The sequence below is a fragment of the Trachinotus anak genome, unplaced genomic scaffold, assembly GCF_046630095.1.
Source record: "Trachinotus anak isolate AG129_WGS33_773 ecotype Australia unplaced genomic scaffold, CSIRO_AGI_Tana_v1 ptg000032l, whole genome shotgun sequence".
Taxonomy (NCBI): Eukaryota; Metazoa; Chordata; class Actinopteri; order Carangiformes; family Carangidae; genus Trachinotus; species Trachinotus anak.
In genome coordinates this window covers 7,766,035-7,782,911 of record NW_027273883.1, presented here as the reverse complement: position 1 = coordinate 7,782,911, position 16,877 = coordinate 7,766,035, and the positions used below count along the sequence as shown (strand labels likewise).

Sequence of the window (16,877 nt, the reverse complement as noted above, 5' to 3'; positions counted from 1 at the left end):
GATGAATCTATTTGTGGAAACACACAATATACACACTCTAGATCTTGCACACAACCAATCACACTAAACTTTGCACACTTTGTAGACTCACGCGCTTAATTAGTCACTCTGAATTTATCGTAAAATTTGACAAAAATGTCCACTACCAAGATTCATGACTGGGAGGAGAGGCTTCGAGCATGACTATTAGTTATCTAATTAGAATGTATAATTGAATATGAATATTAAATGACAGCGTGTCTGGACTAAATAGCATCATTTCCCCAAATCAGAGTCTAGTTAATAATCACATTAAAGTTTTAATAATCATAAATTTGGATAATGGCAGGGGACAAAGCAGCATGGGTCTCCATATTGCCTGGATAAGTGCTATTTCGAAATCGTCTTTGTGCTAATCACATATATTAAATCCACTTTCTCAAACAATCTGTCCAAGAAATAAGACAATATTACAGCCAACTCACTCCCTGTAATTAACTTTTTCAGTGTATAAACTTTTTAAAGTCAAGGATGTTATGGGAAACCAAACACTGACTGAAAGTCTGTCATGCTGAATACAGTATCTCTCCACTAACAAATGCATCATCTCTGTTGCTTTTCAGCCCCCACCCACCCGCCAACAATTTGTCTGCATCTAAGAGAGCTATTTTAGTTTGTTCCAAAGCAACCCTCCGGCTGTCATTTCCCAGAAAACACACACACACACACACACAAAATACAATTCATGAATGAGTCTCTGAATAGAGATTAATGAAAAGAATTCCATTTTCAGTTCATTGTGCAGAACAAATTCATCTCTTTGTCCTTGGCCTTCTGTAGAGAGAGAGAGTTCAATGTAAAGCTACAATGCACTGATAGGAGACACCAGTAGGGAAATAACAATGAGGGAGGTGGGAAATTGTGCAGCAATGAACTGTTCTCACATTTAATCCAGCATCCTTTTCCATCTTCAGTTACGTGTTGATGTACTGTTTTTACGCTGACTTGCTTGGTGGTTGAAGATGTAAAAGTTGTAAAAATATTTGACTCTATATTTAATATGGCTGCAATGGTTACTGCATTTAATTCATTTATCAAGGTGAAATAACACATTCAATGGTTCCTGTCACAGATATGAGGATTTGCTACTTTTCCCTGTTTTTATATTATTGAAAATTTCACGTCTTTGGGTCTTGGATTGTTGGTCAGACAAAACAGTGAAATTGAGGGGCTTTGAAAATGGCACTGAGCTCTATTTTCTGAAGCATTCTGCTTTCATGGACATTAAGGGTTTGTTCTGATTAGATAGTTTTACTATAGTTATTGACTTGATTTATCCACAGTGGTTATTCCTCCAGATACAATGCGTAAAAGTCTCGAGCAGTTCAATTGTTGCGTGACCCTGAGCATCAGTAAAGTTCTGACAGGAATCAGGATGTTTCTGTGTCTCTCTGCACAAACAGTGCTGCACAGTAAATAAGAGGCAAGCACTCTGTTAGCTTAGCTTAGCATAAAGACAGGGAACATGGGAAAAGAGCTAGCCTGTCTCTGTTTGAAGGCCACAAAATCTGCCTGCTAGCACCTGTCAATCGCACTAATTAATGTAGTATACCTTGTTTGTATAATTCACACCAAAAGAAAAAAAAAAAGACGTGCAGTGACTTTCTGAAGTCTCGACTGGTTGTGGTTTAAGCAAGCAAATAAATGTATTTCCCAGAATGTCAAACTATTGCATTAACATCTGCTGGTACTCCAGTGATAGTTCAACAAGTATGTAATGAAATATGTTTATGAAATATGTTTGCTTCTTTGTTACTTATCTAAAACTGACCATGAAAACTAAACATTTTATACAAGATAAGGTTTTTAAGCACAGAACACATCTATCAGCCACATATTTTTCAGCACATAATTAGTGGTACTTCAAGTTCTTCACCATTAGTTTTAAAAGATTAATGAGGCGAGAACTATTGTCAAAATCCTTCCATATTCCTCTTTTCTTCCTTTTTTTTAACCAGTAACCCTGAGAGAGAATAACTGTCTACAGACCATGAAAATGTGCTGACAAGACCTGAGAGCGAGGAAGAGAACAGAAAGAGAGCTGAACAGAAGTTCAAAATTAAGTCTTGATTTGAAGGGGTTCATTCCAAAATATGAGAAGTTCACTACCTTAAAAATAAAAAAACAAAATAGCTGCAGGCAAGAGATGTCTAACTCAAAATTATTTTGGAAGTTGTTCGCTAACTTAAAACACTTCTGTGTCAGATAGTGACATCCAAGGTGAGCTGTGTTTGTCTTGTTTGTTTTGAGAACCATGTGAGATGACATTGTTGTCCCAGAATACATCTGAGGGATTTTATCCAAAGGTGGTAGAAGGTGGGTTTAGGATAGAGGATAAGGAGATGGAACCTGTCACTTCACTGTTTTTGTCACAGGAAAAGAGAAAGAAAAGCTGGCTTGTGTCTTTATTCCTGCTATTTATGGCCTGGCATATTTCTCTGTGCAGTAGTCTGTAGTTAATGCAAATCAGTCATTCTCACAGTACGCCATCAATATCAGACCAGACGGGAGGTCAAGAAAAGAGGTAATATATAACAGTGCATTGTGCTTTAAGTAGAAGGACGTTTATGTCTGCTCACTGCTGAAAATGTGCTGTTGAAATATTATTGTGTGTGTGCCTGTATGTATGTATGTATGTATGTATGTATGTGTGTGTGTGCGTGTGTGTGTGTGTGTGTGTGTATATGTATATGTATATGTGTATATATATATATATATATATATATATTTATTTATTAAGAGTCACATTTGAATCACTTCAGGTGTTCTTCAAGTGTTGAAGTGCAAAGTCTGGAAGTAGCTGAACTACAAGTTAAAGAGCAGTGGACCTGTAGATTGGCGTGTTAAAGGTAAAAGCAGGCGAATCGTGTCTCAAATCGGGTACTTCAGTCAGACACTCACATGTAGTACACTATGTATAAGGCACACTCACTGGTGCAGTGCGTGATTTCTGACAGGGTAGTGTTGTTGTGTGCTCACCAGAAATGATGATTGCAATATGTGACCACGGTTGTCTCTCTCCAAAATGTCTGTGGGCTGCTTTGCTCACTTGATTTGTAAATGACCATTTCACTCCCATGTGTGCCCCCTGTGTCATGAGATATGGAAATGAGGCCGCCAACGGCACAGATGACTCATCCTCCTTCCTTTGCCGCCGTTTACACAAATTTGAAAATACGTTGGTGGTCCCTCCCCTTCCACTACATAGCCAAGATGGTGACCATTGATGGTGAGAAGTGTCAATCATTTTACACTCAGCTGTTTCGCTGTTTTGAGTGCTTATAGTAAACTACATGTTGCTGTACTTGTCGATGTTAACACACTTAAGTACTCAAAATGAAGTACGTGAATTGAGACACAGTGGAAGTGTGGCATTTCAGTTAAGTGTGAGCTCTGAAGGTGCTTGAAGTTCAAGTGTGTTCTCCGTAAGAAGTCGATGTGTTAAATTACAGTGGTTAAAAAATGTCTATTGCAATGTGAGCAAAATTGGTTTGAGGTGTATCTTCATCTGCTATCACAGTCTGGCATTTTCCTTTCCTAATGTCAGATTAGTTATCTGTTTTTTACAGAACCTGTATAGCACCAAGGAAAATCAGTGTCAATCAAATCACAGTTACATTTGTTATCTAATTAGGGCAATCAGAAGGGTCAAATAAAGAGACAGCATGTCCCAGTGAAGGCAAAATTTTTTAGAAGAATATCGTTTGCTCACTGCTGGAAATATGCAGTTGAAATATATAAAATAGTTGTCAAAATGTTTTTAAAATGTTAAATTCTATGCTTGTAAGACATGGAAGTGTCAGCTGAATCTCTGAAAGGGTTCGAAGCATCAGATTAAATGTAAGCACTGAAAGGAGCTGAGGAGTCAGTTGGAAGTGCTGAAAGCGGTCGAGCTCTGATTTCGAGAGAGAGATGAAAACAGCTGAATGTCAGTCAACATGTAGCAGGTGAAAGCAGATGAAGCGTCAGTTAAAGTGCAAGTTTTTGAAAATAATTAACTGATATTTCCCCTGCCTCCATCTCTTACTCAACCTACAGTTCGAAGTGAAATTATGACCCCTGAAGATGCTTGAAGCATCAGATCAAGTTCAAGTGCATAAGCAGTTTCCAGTGGCAGCTGCAGAGTAAGCAAAGCTGGATTGTACTGCATCTTTATCTGCTATTGCATCACGGCTTTTTCTTTAAGGAATAAAATACCAATATAAGATATACTGTAAGTCACAGAAAATGTATAGCATTAATTAGTCTCATCTGCAGCAACAAAATCATCAACAGTAGCCTGTAATTAATGTAAATCTTAGTCACATTTTCACAGTGTGTTATCTAATTAGGCCCAGCAGAAGGTTAAGTGAAGAGATCATATCACAGTGAAATGTTTCTGCTGCTTTCTTTCTTTGGTCGGCTTGAAAACAAAACATTGTTTTTGTTCCTCCCTTTGTCTTGAATCGCTGAAGAGTTGAAAGTGTCAGTAGATGGAGCTGACAGTGTTTTGAAATCAAATAGCATTTAGGGGCAGATCTCCACTGATAGGCCAGTTATCCCCTATAAAAACCGCTGTCTTGTTTGGGACAGCTGGGGGACGACTGTGGCGGTGAGATAGTGATGGCTCGTCCCCCTTTGTTACACATCGACCGAAGGTCTTGCCAAGGCGGACAGCAGCCCCGACATTTCTGTCTCTGCTGCTGTGCTCGACTTGCCGGGGACTTTAGGAGCAGCAAAGGAAAAAAAAGAGAGGGAGGGGTTATTTGTGGTGTTCGCCCGTCACTATCAGTCTCAGGTGCATTCAAATGGACAGTGATCCTCACATTTATGTCCCCGGGCGAGGTCAGGCGAGCACAAATGTACAAATGGTGCCCTTCACGTTTGCCCCTTTTTTTCATTATCGTGTCTTAGCTGAAGTGAATGATGGTCCTGCAGGCTTGTAACCCAGATAACAATTACACTTCATATTTAAACTTGAACTCTGCTCTTTTTTTAAGGTGTCGGTGAGATTAATGTCGCCTGATCTGTGACATTTGACTACTGGTTTTCAAATTAGTATTAAATGTCAATCATGCCAATAACGCATACTGATTCTATTAAACCAATGAAAAATCACTTCAAGCCATCAGCCTGAAATTAGGATTCAGATGAAAGCAGGTAGAGCTGAATCATTTGTCGAGGATGATATTAAATCTTGCTTTGTTGGCCTGTCAATGTGAGAGAGGTGCAAGGCTTAAACCCCATTAGTCATATTCTGGTTGTGATTGCTGGAACTTTCCACAACCCTGAGACGTCCCCCTTTAATTAAATCTGTAATGAATTTCCTCGAAGCAAATACCGAAACAAATGTAAGCGGCAAATGAGTCCAGCTCCCTTCCTTGTTGTTAGTCACTGCGAGTTGCTTCCTTTAAAGGTCACTGAAGCTCCCCGATGTACCAATCAAACAGTCAAAAAATAAATACCATAGCAAGTAGGACATTGGTCTTTTTAGATTTTGTAAATAAGTGAACAAACAAGGCCAATAAAAAGGACACAACAACCGTGATTGTTTTAAATGTACAAAGTTGCACAGGTTTTTATCAGTATTTGAAAATATTCAACAATGAAAGTTAAATCAAACAGTAAGAATAAGTAATAACAATAATTAATATCAGCAATAACTAGACTTAAAATCAGAACTTTTTAGGTTTTTTTTTTTTCCTTTTTTACTGAAACACCTGAGGGAAGCAAATCAAAAGAGAACCCAGAAGAAAAATAACCACTGAATTTTAGAAAAAAGAAAAAAAGATCACAAAATAAAGTCAAGACAAGCTCATACAGGGGTCACTCACTTCATCTGTTATGTACAGCACATTCACTCTACAACTGTGCAGGACAGCAGTGATGAAAATGAAGACACGTCTCCACAGTCTAACAGCCTTTAACATCAGTATTGGCAGCTGTATGGAATTCACATGTAAAGGCAGAGTGAAGCAGAAAAACTACAACAGAAACAGGAAAACCCATTTGGAGCTAGCTGGCAAATGCCGTCTTTTTCCTTTATGCTTGTATTACAGTCACAGAACTGACAGAACTCCATTTGTAACTCTGATTTGAAAGGCTGAGAGGACTGAGAAAGCATTGTCCTGTTCAAAAAGTAACCCAAGCATACAGTGGAAACACAACCCAACAACATTTTTTTTTCTCTAAATGGTCCCTGGATGCATAAGACACTGCCACCTTTCCTGACACCTCCTGACTTTAAAAAAATCATTCAAGCTTGTTTCAGTGAGAAACATGACATCAACATTAGTTTGCAGGGGGGGATTTGAGAATCACATTTCATTTTTGTCTGTACATTAATCAATATTCATTACAATTCAGTCCTTATAGTAAACTTTACTTTCTGTCAAATCTCACCAAAAAAACACATCACTGGAAAAGAGGGAAATAGAAATGCAAAGAAACCTTTGGTCAAAGAGTGTACTCACAAAGGAAAGAATGCAATGACAAGATCTGAGGAAATCATTCATCACTCAAGATTAACAAAACAGTGAAATCAAAGAGCAAAACTCAAGTGGTTTTCTATACGTTTCTCTCTCTTCTAACAATATGGCCCATAGTTCAACCCTCCTCCCACACATTTGGGTCTGTAAGTTATACCGGTTTCCTCACAGAGGAAAGAAGGAAAGAAAAAGGTGCTCTTTTCATGAAAGTCATGTTTGTCTTGATTGTCCACAAAAAAGAAGTGCCAGCAGGAAGTAACCCCGGCGAAAGGATATACAATCACAGCATAAAACGACAACATCCTTTACTGGAAAGGAATTGCGAGTCCATAACACTCCTCCTGAAAAGACTCTGAACCTGCATTGAATTGGTGTTTCTATTTGTGTGACTGTGTGTGCACATGACCTGTGCAGGTGTGTCTGTAACTGCCACAGTTGCTGGGGTGTCTTATTCAGAGGCTGTCTTATCCTGTGTTGCTTCGTCCTGCAGGCAGCTCCTACGGATGATGGGCAGCGGGTGGGCTTCTGTATTGAAAACCCAGTCCTCCAGTGGGAGAAGGTCATCGTCAGAGAAGAGCAGGTACAGATACCTAAACAAACATGAAAAAAACATTCATTTAGTTTAAGAATCAAGGCTCATTGAGGCCAGTGGGCCTCACATCCTTCGTATAGATCTCACTACAGTATCCGTGATGGGGTTTTTTTTGGGGGGGGGCGGGGTTAGGCTTCTGGCCACGGTCCTATGGATGAATGTCAGGAAGAGTCGGCCATCAGACAAGACTGTATAGCTGATGTTGCTCCACTCATTTCTGGGGCCTCCGCTGCCAGCAGGTGAATCAGACTTTTTGCAGAGTAAGGCAGCCACATTGCTGCGAGTCGACAAACAGCCTTATCTGGGTTGGTAGTTTTGACTTCTATGATGCAGAACTTCAGCGCCCTTTCTCAGATGCTTAGCTTGCTAGTGTCCTTCATTTTTATTTATTAGCTCACTTTACAGATAGGTCAACAGGACGTGCAACAGGTCAAGCTGATAGTTAATTTTAGGGGCGCCCTCTGCTGGCCCGTAAGGACAACTACTTCAGACAGTCAGTTGCACTTCTAAACTTTGAATTGAATTTTTAGCTTAACAAAGACTAGAAAACAAAATCCACCAACCAGCACCTCTAAAGTTCATTGACTACTACATCATATCTCGTCAGTTTAATCAGTGAAAAGGTTGTGGTTTTATAGGGGGTTGTGTGTCGGATAATTTCTTGGCCAGGAGCAGCAACCTCCTCCACACTGTGATGACAGGACTCCGTGAAGTCACTGAGCACAGCCAAGAAATCGTTCTGTCACCCACAGTTCCGTCACTTTTACCACTTTGGTTTTTGTACAAATTAAACAAATGAGATGACGTGTTAATTAGTGAGCTTTAGAGGTTCTGATGGACAGATTCTGTTACCTTTGGACAGAGCCAGGCTAGTTTTTTTCCTCTTGGCCGTAGCTTCATATTTGTTGCACGGACATGAGAGTGGTATCGATCTTCCTAACTAATTGTCAGCAGTAAAGAGAAAAGGCCAAACTAACTCTTTCAGTGAGTGGTTTGCAGTTTGCAGCTTTCTGCAGTAGTGCAGTTTCTTGAATTTGATGTAGAAAAGTAAACAGATGTTAGCACCGAGATTTATCCAAGATAAATAGGATTTCTTTGCCACATATACACATAGCCAGGTTTGTGATCTGCATGAGTACGACAGACTTCAGACAAACAGAGTATCACTGTGGTAGAAAAGCAGTGGGATGAAAAGAAACCATTGCTATACAGTAACAGGGAGGCACAAAGAGGGATTTTTGTCAGAAAAAGACTGTAACTTTGAACAATACCCATTTGATTTGTGTAACTCTGACAGTTGAAGCCTCACATTGGCTTTAGATAATGTTTTAAATACATGTTTGCACAAAATGAGGACTGTAGATTTTGTCCCCCACTTACATGGAAATCAATTCAGAAAAGCATTTGTAATGACCCGTGTGAAAGGAAAGAATGATTACAATAATTTCAACCTATTTCAACATAAATGTAGGCACCTGACTGTTGTTTTAAGACTGTATCGAGAACCTATTCTCTACTCTGAATAACCTTGTTTTATGTGTGCATGTTAACAGTTGATCATATTGCTCCATCTCAAAACTGTTTCTGACACAGTTCCCTTTTCAACAGGATTTTTCTGGTAGAAAATCATCCCTCAAATACATTTCACATTTTCCTCAAGGACTAAACTGAAGGTAAGGTCATCTTGCTTTTCCATTACCACTGCATTTCTGTATCTGCACATAATCCAATAGAACATTTTTTCTTGGCAGTGGCCACATTTAAAAAAAATCTCCACCACAAGTGTGATGCAGCAATGCTTTGTTTTGTTTTTGGTAATGATTAGTCACTTTAATTTGAAAGTGAATGGACATTAGGAACAGTATTACACAGGTTCATGCAGCAGCATGGGCTGGTCTGTAAAGTCGTCCTATCTTCAGGACAGAAAAGGCTCTTTACTGTCTTTTAACCAACACGTCGTAGCACCCTGAATGGTTGCCGCTGCTTAATGACCCAAGAATGAGGGGAGGCAAAATTGAGACGTTTAACTGCACACCATCTCTTCGCCATCCACGTTTCTTTTACAAGTGGAAAGAAGAAAATCACATTCCAAGAGTGATTGGAAACACCTCAGATGACTCCTGAGCACTGAGGGAGAGATTGTGTCTGTCTGACAGCAGGAGTACACTTCATGGACAGAACAGATAATAGGCAAAGATGAATGCTCAGCTTTCAGCATTGGACTCTATTTTACTTTCCATATCGATAATGGTTTATGAATACAGAATATAAAATGCTATTTGCCGCTTTCTGTTACCAAGGGAGATGTGGAGAGGAAATAAGACTTACTTGAGCGTCTCTGAGAGAAAGAAGCTCTGCTGCATGTTATCATGGCTGACTGTCATGGTGTAAACGTCTCGGATCCCAGAAAAGCCAGATTCCACTCTGCAGTGCTCCTCGAGGGCCTGATGGGAAACAGGGAGAACAGGTTTAAATGTGCAGCTGTATCTTCAAAAACTTTTATTTGTGGACTAGGTAAAGCAGTTGCGAAGCTGACTGTACAATTTGAGTGAATAAGCTTTAATTTGTTCATGTATAGTTAGTCAGCCATCAGAAAGTGGCCTTTTCACTTCTACATTATGACAGAACCAAATATTTTACAACGTGCACAGACGAAATCACACACCATTCCTCTCATACATTATGGTGCAAAAAGAGAAAATAATTTGTGTCCATGTATACCCAAAGAAACCGATAAATGATAAGGCATGTCAAGCCCTTCAGGTGGTTCCACAATTGACGCCCGAGCAAAGCCAAATCTGACAAGGGCTAATGGAGAGTGGCTGAGCTAGCCAAGCGGATTAGCACATTATTACCCCAGCTACAAAGGGCTGGCTTATACGTGCTAATTAACAAAGACCCCAACGTGTTAATGCTCGATGTTCATGAAGAGAAGCGTTGTGCACTGCTTTCAACCTTTGTGCCCGATAATTAAAGGCCTGTCAAACTCGTCAGCCTGATCTCTCCACTACTGTGTGCACTAAATTATGCTAGATCTATCATGCCAGCCCTCTACAGTTTACTGCAGCTAATGTCCTGTCTATTGCTGCATTAATAATGGTGCTCCCTTTACAACCTTCACCTCCTGCTAGTGGGGTTGCTTGATCTACAAGCTAATGTATCGTGCCACACAATATCAAGAAAGCTGGTTGAGGCTAATTAAGGGTGTTAAAGGGGCTTGACATAATAGGTGACTACAATTTATAAAATCAGAGTCGTAGCCACTCCTAAGAGAGAAGAATAGGGTACAAAATTATACTGTACTATAGCTCCCACTGAAATATAAAATTATTTTACTGTGTTGGCCTGATTTTTTATTTTTTTTTGTCATTCAGCTGCTCCTCTCAGGGGTTGCCACAGCGGATTGCCGCAAATTCTAGTCTGGCACAAGTTTTACGCCAGATGCCCTTCCTGACGCAACCCTCACCAATTAACCTAACATGCACGTCTTTGGACGGTAGGAGGAAGCTGGAGACACGGAGAGAACATGCAAACTCCACACAGAACCTTCTTGCTATGAGGCAACAGCGCTAACCACTGCACCACCGTACCGCCCACTGTGTTGGCCTGAATACAAGATAGTATTTTTTTTCAAGATATTACATTTGAAGATGTGCAATTTGTATATGCACAACAGCAGATGTTGGTCACTGTTACATGATTGTGGGCTTTTTGTAACCTTAATGTTGCCAGACTAGTAAGTTTCTTCAAATTTGTTTACATTAGGCCCTTGTACCCAGTCTGTTCAAGGCAGAATGTTGTGCTTTTACTCCACCTGTGGTTACTTAATTTAACATTTCTGATGGCTCCTGTAACTGAAGAAACTAATGACTCATTAAAGAAAACAAGGCAGAAGCGTGTCTTGATTATCTTCGCTGCAGGACAGTATGTGACTAACAGGATTAAGAATTAGGCTAAATTTTGGATGCTTTGCTTTCTTGCTGAGAGTCTGATGGTCTGTTGGTCGGAAAAAGGGAGAAACAGTACCTGTCTCTGTTGAAAGGTAAAAATCAACCCACCGACACTTCTAAAAGCTCACTTATTAATCACTAAAGGATAGATCACTTTTTGTAACAGTTCAAAATTTGTTGTTTAACCAGGGTTTATTGTGCTTGACTGTTTCTTGGCTGGGACCAGTAATTTCCTCTCTCCGCTAGCTTTCATATTTTTACAATCTGTCCATTTTTGTTATCCTAATTATAATAAAATATAATACCCCCCCAGTTTTTCTGTTAATTGGGTTCTTTGTGGACTTTACCTTATCCAATTTGAGGGTCTAAGGACAGAAGGTGTTATATGCTGAACAGATTGAAAAGCTATGAAGATGAATGCAACTGACAAGAAATAGTTAAAGCACAACCTCCAACCTCCTGTGAAATGGTTATTTGTTCATTTTATACTATATATCCCTTTGAACAGAAACAAACGAGATATAACATGTCAAACAGTGTTAAAGGTACTGGGGGGCAGAGTGGTCTGCTGCCTTTAGACGGAGATAGGCTAGCGGTTTCCCCTGTTCCCAGAGTTTATGCTTCATATGAGACTGATATCAGTCTTCTCATCTCCTGCAATTTCCCAAAATGTCAAACTGTTCCTTTAATGTGAACGTGCACTTCCACTTTCATGAGAGAGAAATGAAGACTAACTGATCTAGTAGTGTCTGAGGGAACCTTTCCCAGAAGGACTAGTCTGTTTTAAAGTCTCCTCATCTTCTGATATTCAGGCCAGTAAGGGAAATAACAACAGTGTATTTTGTATCATACCTCAACAGCCTCCCAGCCCCACTCTCTGTACTTGGGGTCGTGGGTGAGTCTCCACATGTACATGTAGCTCTCGATGACTTCTGGTCGTAGGATGTAATATCTGTCACTCAGTCTGGTTGCTGTGGCTTCAGCTCCGCTGTCGAATCTGAACGCCTCAGGTCCCAGTTTGGTGGCTGACAAGAGACAGAAATTTAAGACAAGAGAACAAAAACACAAATATTTGTCAGCCAACAGATATGAGCACTTATTCAGCAGATCTGCAGTGTATTTCCAAATCTAAAATCCACACACGGTGAATGTTCTTTCGCTGTCCTGATGGTCTGTGTGCCTCTCTCCTTACTATTCCCCTTACTGCTATTATACTTCTACAACCATTCAACACTGCATGGCAATGAGATCCTATTCACAATACAGCACAGAGAAATCTATTCTTACCAAGGTCAGGACAGGAGCATCAGCACAGCAACTTAAATTCAGAAACATTGTTAGAGTGAGGTTTTGCATTATGCTGTGCAAAATCACTTTGAAATGTTATTTCTGCTTGCCGTGCTCACTTTGCTAAGACTTTTCTTTTTCTTGGACTTATCATCTGTGATTTTAGCAAACCGCTGGCTGCTTGGAAAATGTAACCATGGTTGGAAGATGCGAGTTCTTTGAGGTAAGAGAGGGTTTCTGAGTAGCTGCATCCAGTTACAAATAAGAGGTAAGTTTGAGAGTGAGCATGTGCACGCAAGACAAAGAGACATAGAAACAATAAATGATTTTGTGTTCCCTACAAATCCACAAACTACATTATACACTGTAAATGAGGGAAAACAAGAGGATCTGTTAAAGTGGCTGAAAAGATCAGTTGATTAGCTATTGAGCAAAGATGAGACGCTGTAGGTGGGCAGCAGTTTGAAGCCATTTGCAAGTTTGTTTTGGATAAAGAAGAGAAACTTTAACAAGGGGAAAACTTAGAGGAAACTATACTGTCACCAGACTTTCATACTGTCTCAAACAATAGACCTTTATTATTTTCCAATTATTCCTGTGTCATATATTCTGGCTTGCTAACACGATACATGCCTGATATCCTCTGGTAGATCTTTATGAGTGGTTCCTAGGTCGTGGCTGAAAACCAGAGGGTCCTCTTAACTCTGGATTTAGTTTAATTTTTTTGTTTTATTCTGTGCTTTCACTGCATTTGTTCTTTTAATTTCATCTACTGAATTGCCTCTTATTTTAATCTTTAGTCTCCACCTGCGCAACAAATAACCATCACAATGACTGAGTTGTTCCAAACGAAGCGCCTTTTTTTTTCTGGCATCTTCTTGAAGGATATCTTCCCCAAAAGTTCACATTAAACACATCGAGGGATATCTTCATTCTTAAACCACTATTTCAACCTCGACTCCACACCCTGTTTGCTGCCAGGCTGTTGAATCTTGTGACTGGAATGTGAAGGCCACTAATGGAAAATCATCAGTAACTCAGAGCACAGACAACACAATTGATTTTTCTACAAGTTCATCAGACGAATTACACTCCTGAATCAAACACAATTAAGAAGTTAGTTTCAGGATTTGTTTTACCTACGGGAATTGAATACTGGCCTTTTACCTCAAAATTAATTGTATCTTCTTACCAACATGGATTTATTAACAATTTTACAACAACAATTTTATAAACGTCTCAATCTCATCAAGCTAAAAGATTAGAGGAAATAATGTCTTAAAAAAAGGATAACAAAGCCTTGAAAATCCTTACACTCCCATTTCTCTCCTGAGCCTGAAAAATATTTTTTGGTATAAAGAGGGAAAAAAAGGTATGTAGTTGTACCTTTTGTGTAGAAAACACTTTGGACTCAGTCTTCACACAGCCTTGTTGATTTTGCAATGATCTTCAAATGCTTTGCACAGATAGAATCAGGAGACTTACAGCTTTCAAACAATTTGTCAAGGCTGTGTGAAGACTGAGTCCAGTACACACCAAAAGACACCTGAAGTAGTGCTATCAAGGCGATAGCATCCCATAGGTGGTGTGGTTTATTTTAAAAGGTTAACTGGCTGCAAAATTACCTCTGTGAGCTTCAAACAGGTCTGCCTGTGCAAATGAAAATGACAAACTTTTCATGAGTGCACACCATAAATTCTCTTATAAAGGCTGGGTATTAAAAAAAACATTAAGGTGGAATAACCTGTGGCCTTCTGCCACTGAGGTAAATAAAAGCCCTGACCACTACTACAGAATTTATGGTATCTCAAAAGTTTTTGATCAAATGCTGTTGCTAGCAAACCATGCTTCCACAATTTATGCTAATAGCTCTGCCCACACTTTTTTACTGCTGCACAGGAGTAAATATCACCAGACAAAATTCTGCTGTTATTTCCCTGTTGAACATCAATAACTACAGATCAAATGTTTGTTTTTCCTACATTTGAATGTTAGTCAGTCTGTACATTAGGTCATACACCTCAATAGTAAAAAAGACTATCACCACATCTTTCTAAAAACAATAACCTTCCCCTCTTCCTGCTGCCTCCCATGATATCCCCAGTTTCCTACTCTGGGTTCAAGCCTGCATCTGTCTTGCTGTGAAGATGGCAGAGATCCAGGAACAGCAGGAGAGTCTTTACGATATCAGTATTTAAAGACACAGCTACATAGCAGCCACTTTGCAAGAGGAAAGCTCACTTCTCTCTCTCTCCTGCTGATCCAGAAGCTGCTAAGCACCATCCAGGTCCTTTAATGAGTGAAGAGAAGCCTGGTGGATGACTATGAAACAGAAAGCCAGAGAAGCCTTTAGGCTTGCAGATAAAAAGTATTTCAAGTGTAACATGGAACCTGTTATATGATGAGTAACATTAGCTTGTTGAAGAAGCAAAAAAAAAAAATCCCTACAGCCCATCCAACGGTGGAGGGGACATTAAAATCTTGAAATTAGCAGAGGAGATTATTGACAGAGCCAAGACAGATGCCAGGAAAAAGGAGAGATCAAATGTGGTTAGTCTTGCTCATATATTCAACTGCTTTTTCGCCCTCTTTCTTGCATTTTTCTCGAGTATAACTTCTGTGAGTCTGTGAGTGCAGCCATGTTTTCTATTCTCCCTCAGTTGGAACAGCAGTAAATTTGCCTATGGACTCTTAAATGTTCTTCCATACTCAATCCCCCTTTGCATTCTTTCTCCTACAACAAACTGATTATTGGTATCCAACACACTTGGAGGCACCTCCACATCTGCTGCTTACAGCTGTGAGATGATAGAGAATAACAGGGAGGTTTAATTCTTCACCGCTCCTTATTAGGCCTGTCGTCTCCCCGTTGAGCCAGGACAAAATTAAAAATGCTTCAGTCTGTTTAAATTTACTATATGCTGTTCTCCTAGACTGTTCATTTCCCCTGAACGCTACCATAACCCCTCTTAATAAACCAGGTAATAAACCATTGCTTTTCACTGCCATGTACTATATTGAAAAAATACTGAAATACACCAAATAGAATAAATGTTTTAACAATAAATTAATTAATAAAGTTTTAACCATGCTAGCTCCACGGTTCACTGTAGCTGTCGGTTCACCAACTGGTCCAGACTAAAGGATCTCAACAGCCACCAGATGGATTGGCATAAAACCTGGTGCAGACACTCTTGGTTTCTGGAGGGTGACTCCTATTAACTTTGGTGATCCTCAGTCTTTTCTTCTGACATTAGCATTTAGCTCAAAACACAATCACAGACAGAAGTGTTGTTGGATGATAGTGAGGAAGATGATAACATTTTTAAGAATAATCAACTGTAAAATGTCATTGTGTAATTAGACAAATATTTTCTACTCAACCTGATTGTCTCCATTACCAAAAAAACATACCTCTGACCTAACGCCCACCCCAGCAAACCCTTGGTAAAAGGAGCCACTCCCAGTCTAGAAGAGATTATATGGATACGGGCAGTGGGTCTTTTGATGTGACAAGGTACATTTAGATCCAAAACAGCAGGAACAGTCACTTACCCACTGCCCCACTCCTGCATGACAGAGAGCCTCCTGAACTGAAGTATTGTTGACCTCTGCCCCTCCTCGTCATCCGTGACATTTCCACTCACCTGAGCGCGTGTAGCTCTCGTGGCATGTGTTCGTGATCTCGGCAGCCAGGTCCAGGTAGTGTTGCCTCTTCTCCGGAGCTCCGTCATCAGCCCCAATGCCGATCATTCCCCCAGAGAAGCAGGCCAGATGGCCCATCTTATGATCCAGGATCCCACCTCTCCACTCAGCCATGTAGGTGAGGCCACCAGGTGACTTCTGTACCAGGTTAGCTTCAATTGCCTGCAGCAACACACACACAGTCATAGTCACATCGACTTGACTCCTTGGTGTAAATGTCAAAGGACACCATGACAAACCTTGTGCTTTTTTTACTGTGTCTGTACTTAAAGTTCAAATTGCAGCAGCAATGTTGTGTAGTCCAAAGTCATGTTTACTGATCTGCCCAGGCTTTCATGTGCACAAACATATTACAAGGGAAAAAAGCGGGAAAAGATTTCATCTAATCACCTGCGCGCCCAGCATAAAAGAGATTTTTGTTTTTTGTTCTTGTGTTCCAGTTAATTGCTGCCTGAGAAGTGTCCATAACCAACACCTTCAAAGACAATTGATTGTCTCTGTTAAGGCCTCCACTATCAGGTATGCTTCAATGCCCTCTTTCTCTTTGTGCTAAAATGCAATCACACTTTGCGGTACAAAAAATTCTGCAGTTTTCACACAAAATTCTCCATGAAAAGGACATCTGAGGCGCTGTGTGACGATGACAACCTTTGGTCTCTTTTCATTAAGGCCTTCAGAGTCTATCTCATGATTGATGTAATTTTGTATCATTGATATTGTTAGTATTAACATTTCATACCACACCTATATCCAAACAGATAATCAACACTTGGTTAAGTAACACTACGCAAGTTTTGGTTAAAATTAGCTAATCACAGTTTGAAATTACTTTCTTTG

The 16,877-nt window shown here is 39.9% G+C and overlaps 1 protein-coding gene and 1 long non-coding RNA gene across 8 annotated transcripts in view; one reads left to right on the top strand and one right to left on the bottom strand.

Moving 5' to 3' along the window:
- Positions 1–5,566: 5,566 nt before the first annotated feature.
- The window catches only part of LOC139613564 (mannosyl-oligosaccharide 1,2-alpha-mannosidase IA), a 182,322-nt gene continuing 171,011 nt past the window's right edge, over positions 5,567–16,877 (bottom strand). For all 7 annotated transcript variants that reach the window (XM_071470328.1, XM_071470330.1, XM_071470323.1 and 4 more), the window contains 4 exons: positions 15,983–16,202; positions 11,901–12,073; positions 9,427–9,542; positions 5,567–7,096 (listed from right to left, as the gene is read on the bottom strand). In XM_071470328.1, coding sequence (XP_071326429.1) covers positions 6,955–7,096; positions 9,427–9,542; positions 11,901–12,073; positions 15,983–16,202 — 651 coding nt within the window. In that variant the 3' untranslated portion in view covers positions 5,567–6,954. The remainder of the gene's footprint in view (positions 7,097–9,426; positions 9,543–11,900; positions 12,074–15,982; positions 16,203–16,877) is intronic.
- Positions 8,704–10,553, top strand: LOC139613565 (uncharacterized). Its single transcript, XR_011686780.1, has 2 exons — positions 8,704–8,771; positions 10,473–10,553. It is a non-coding gene; the product is annotated as an uncharacterized lncRNA (long non-coding RNA).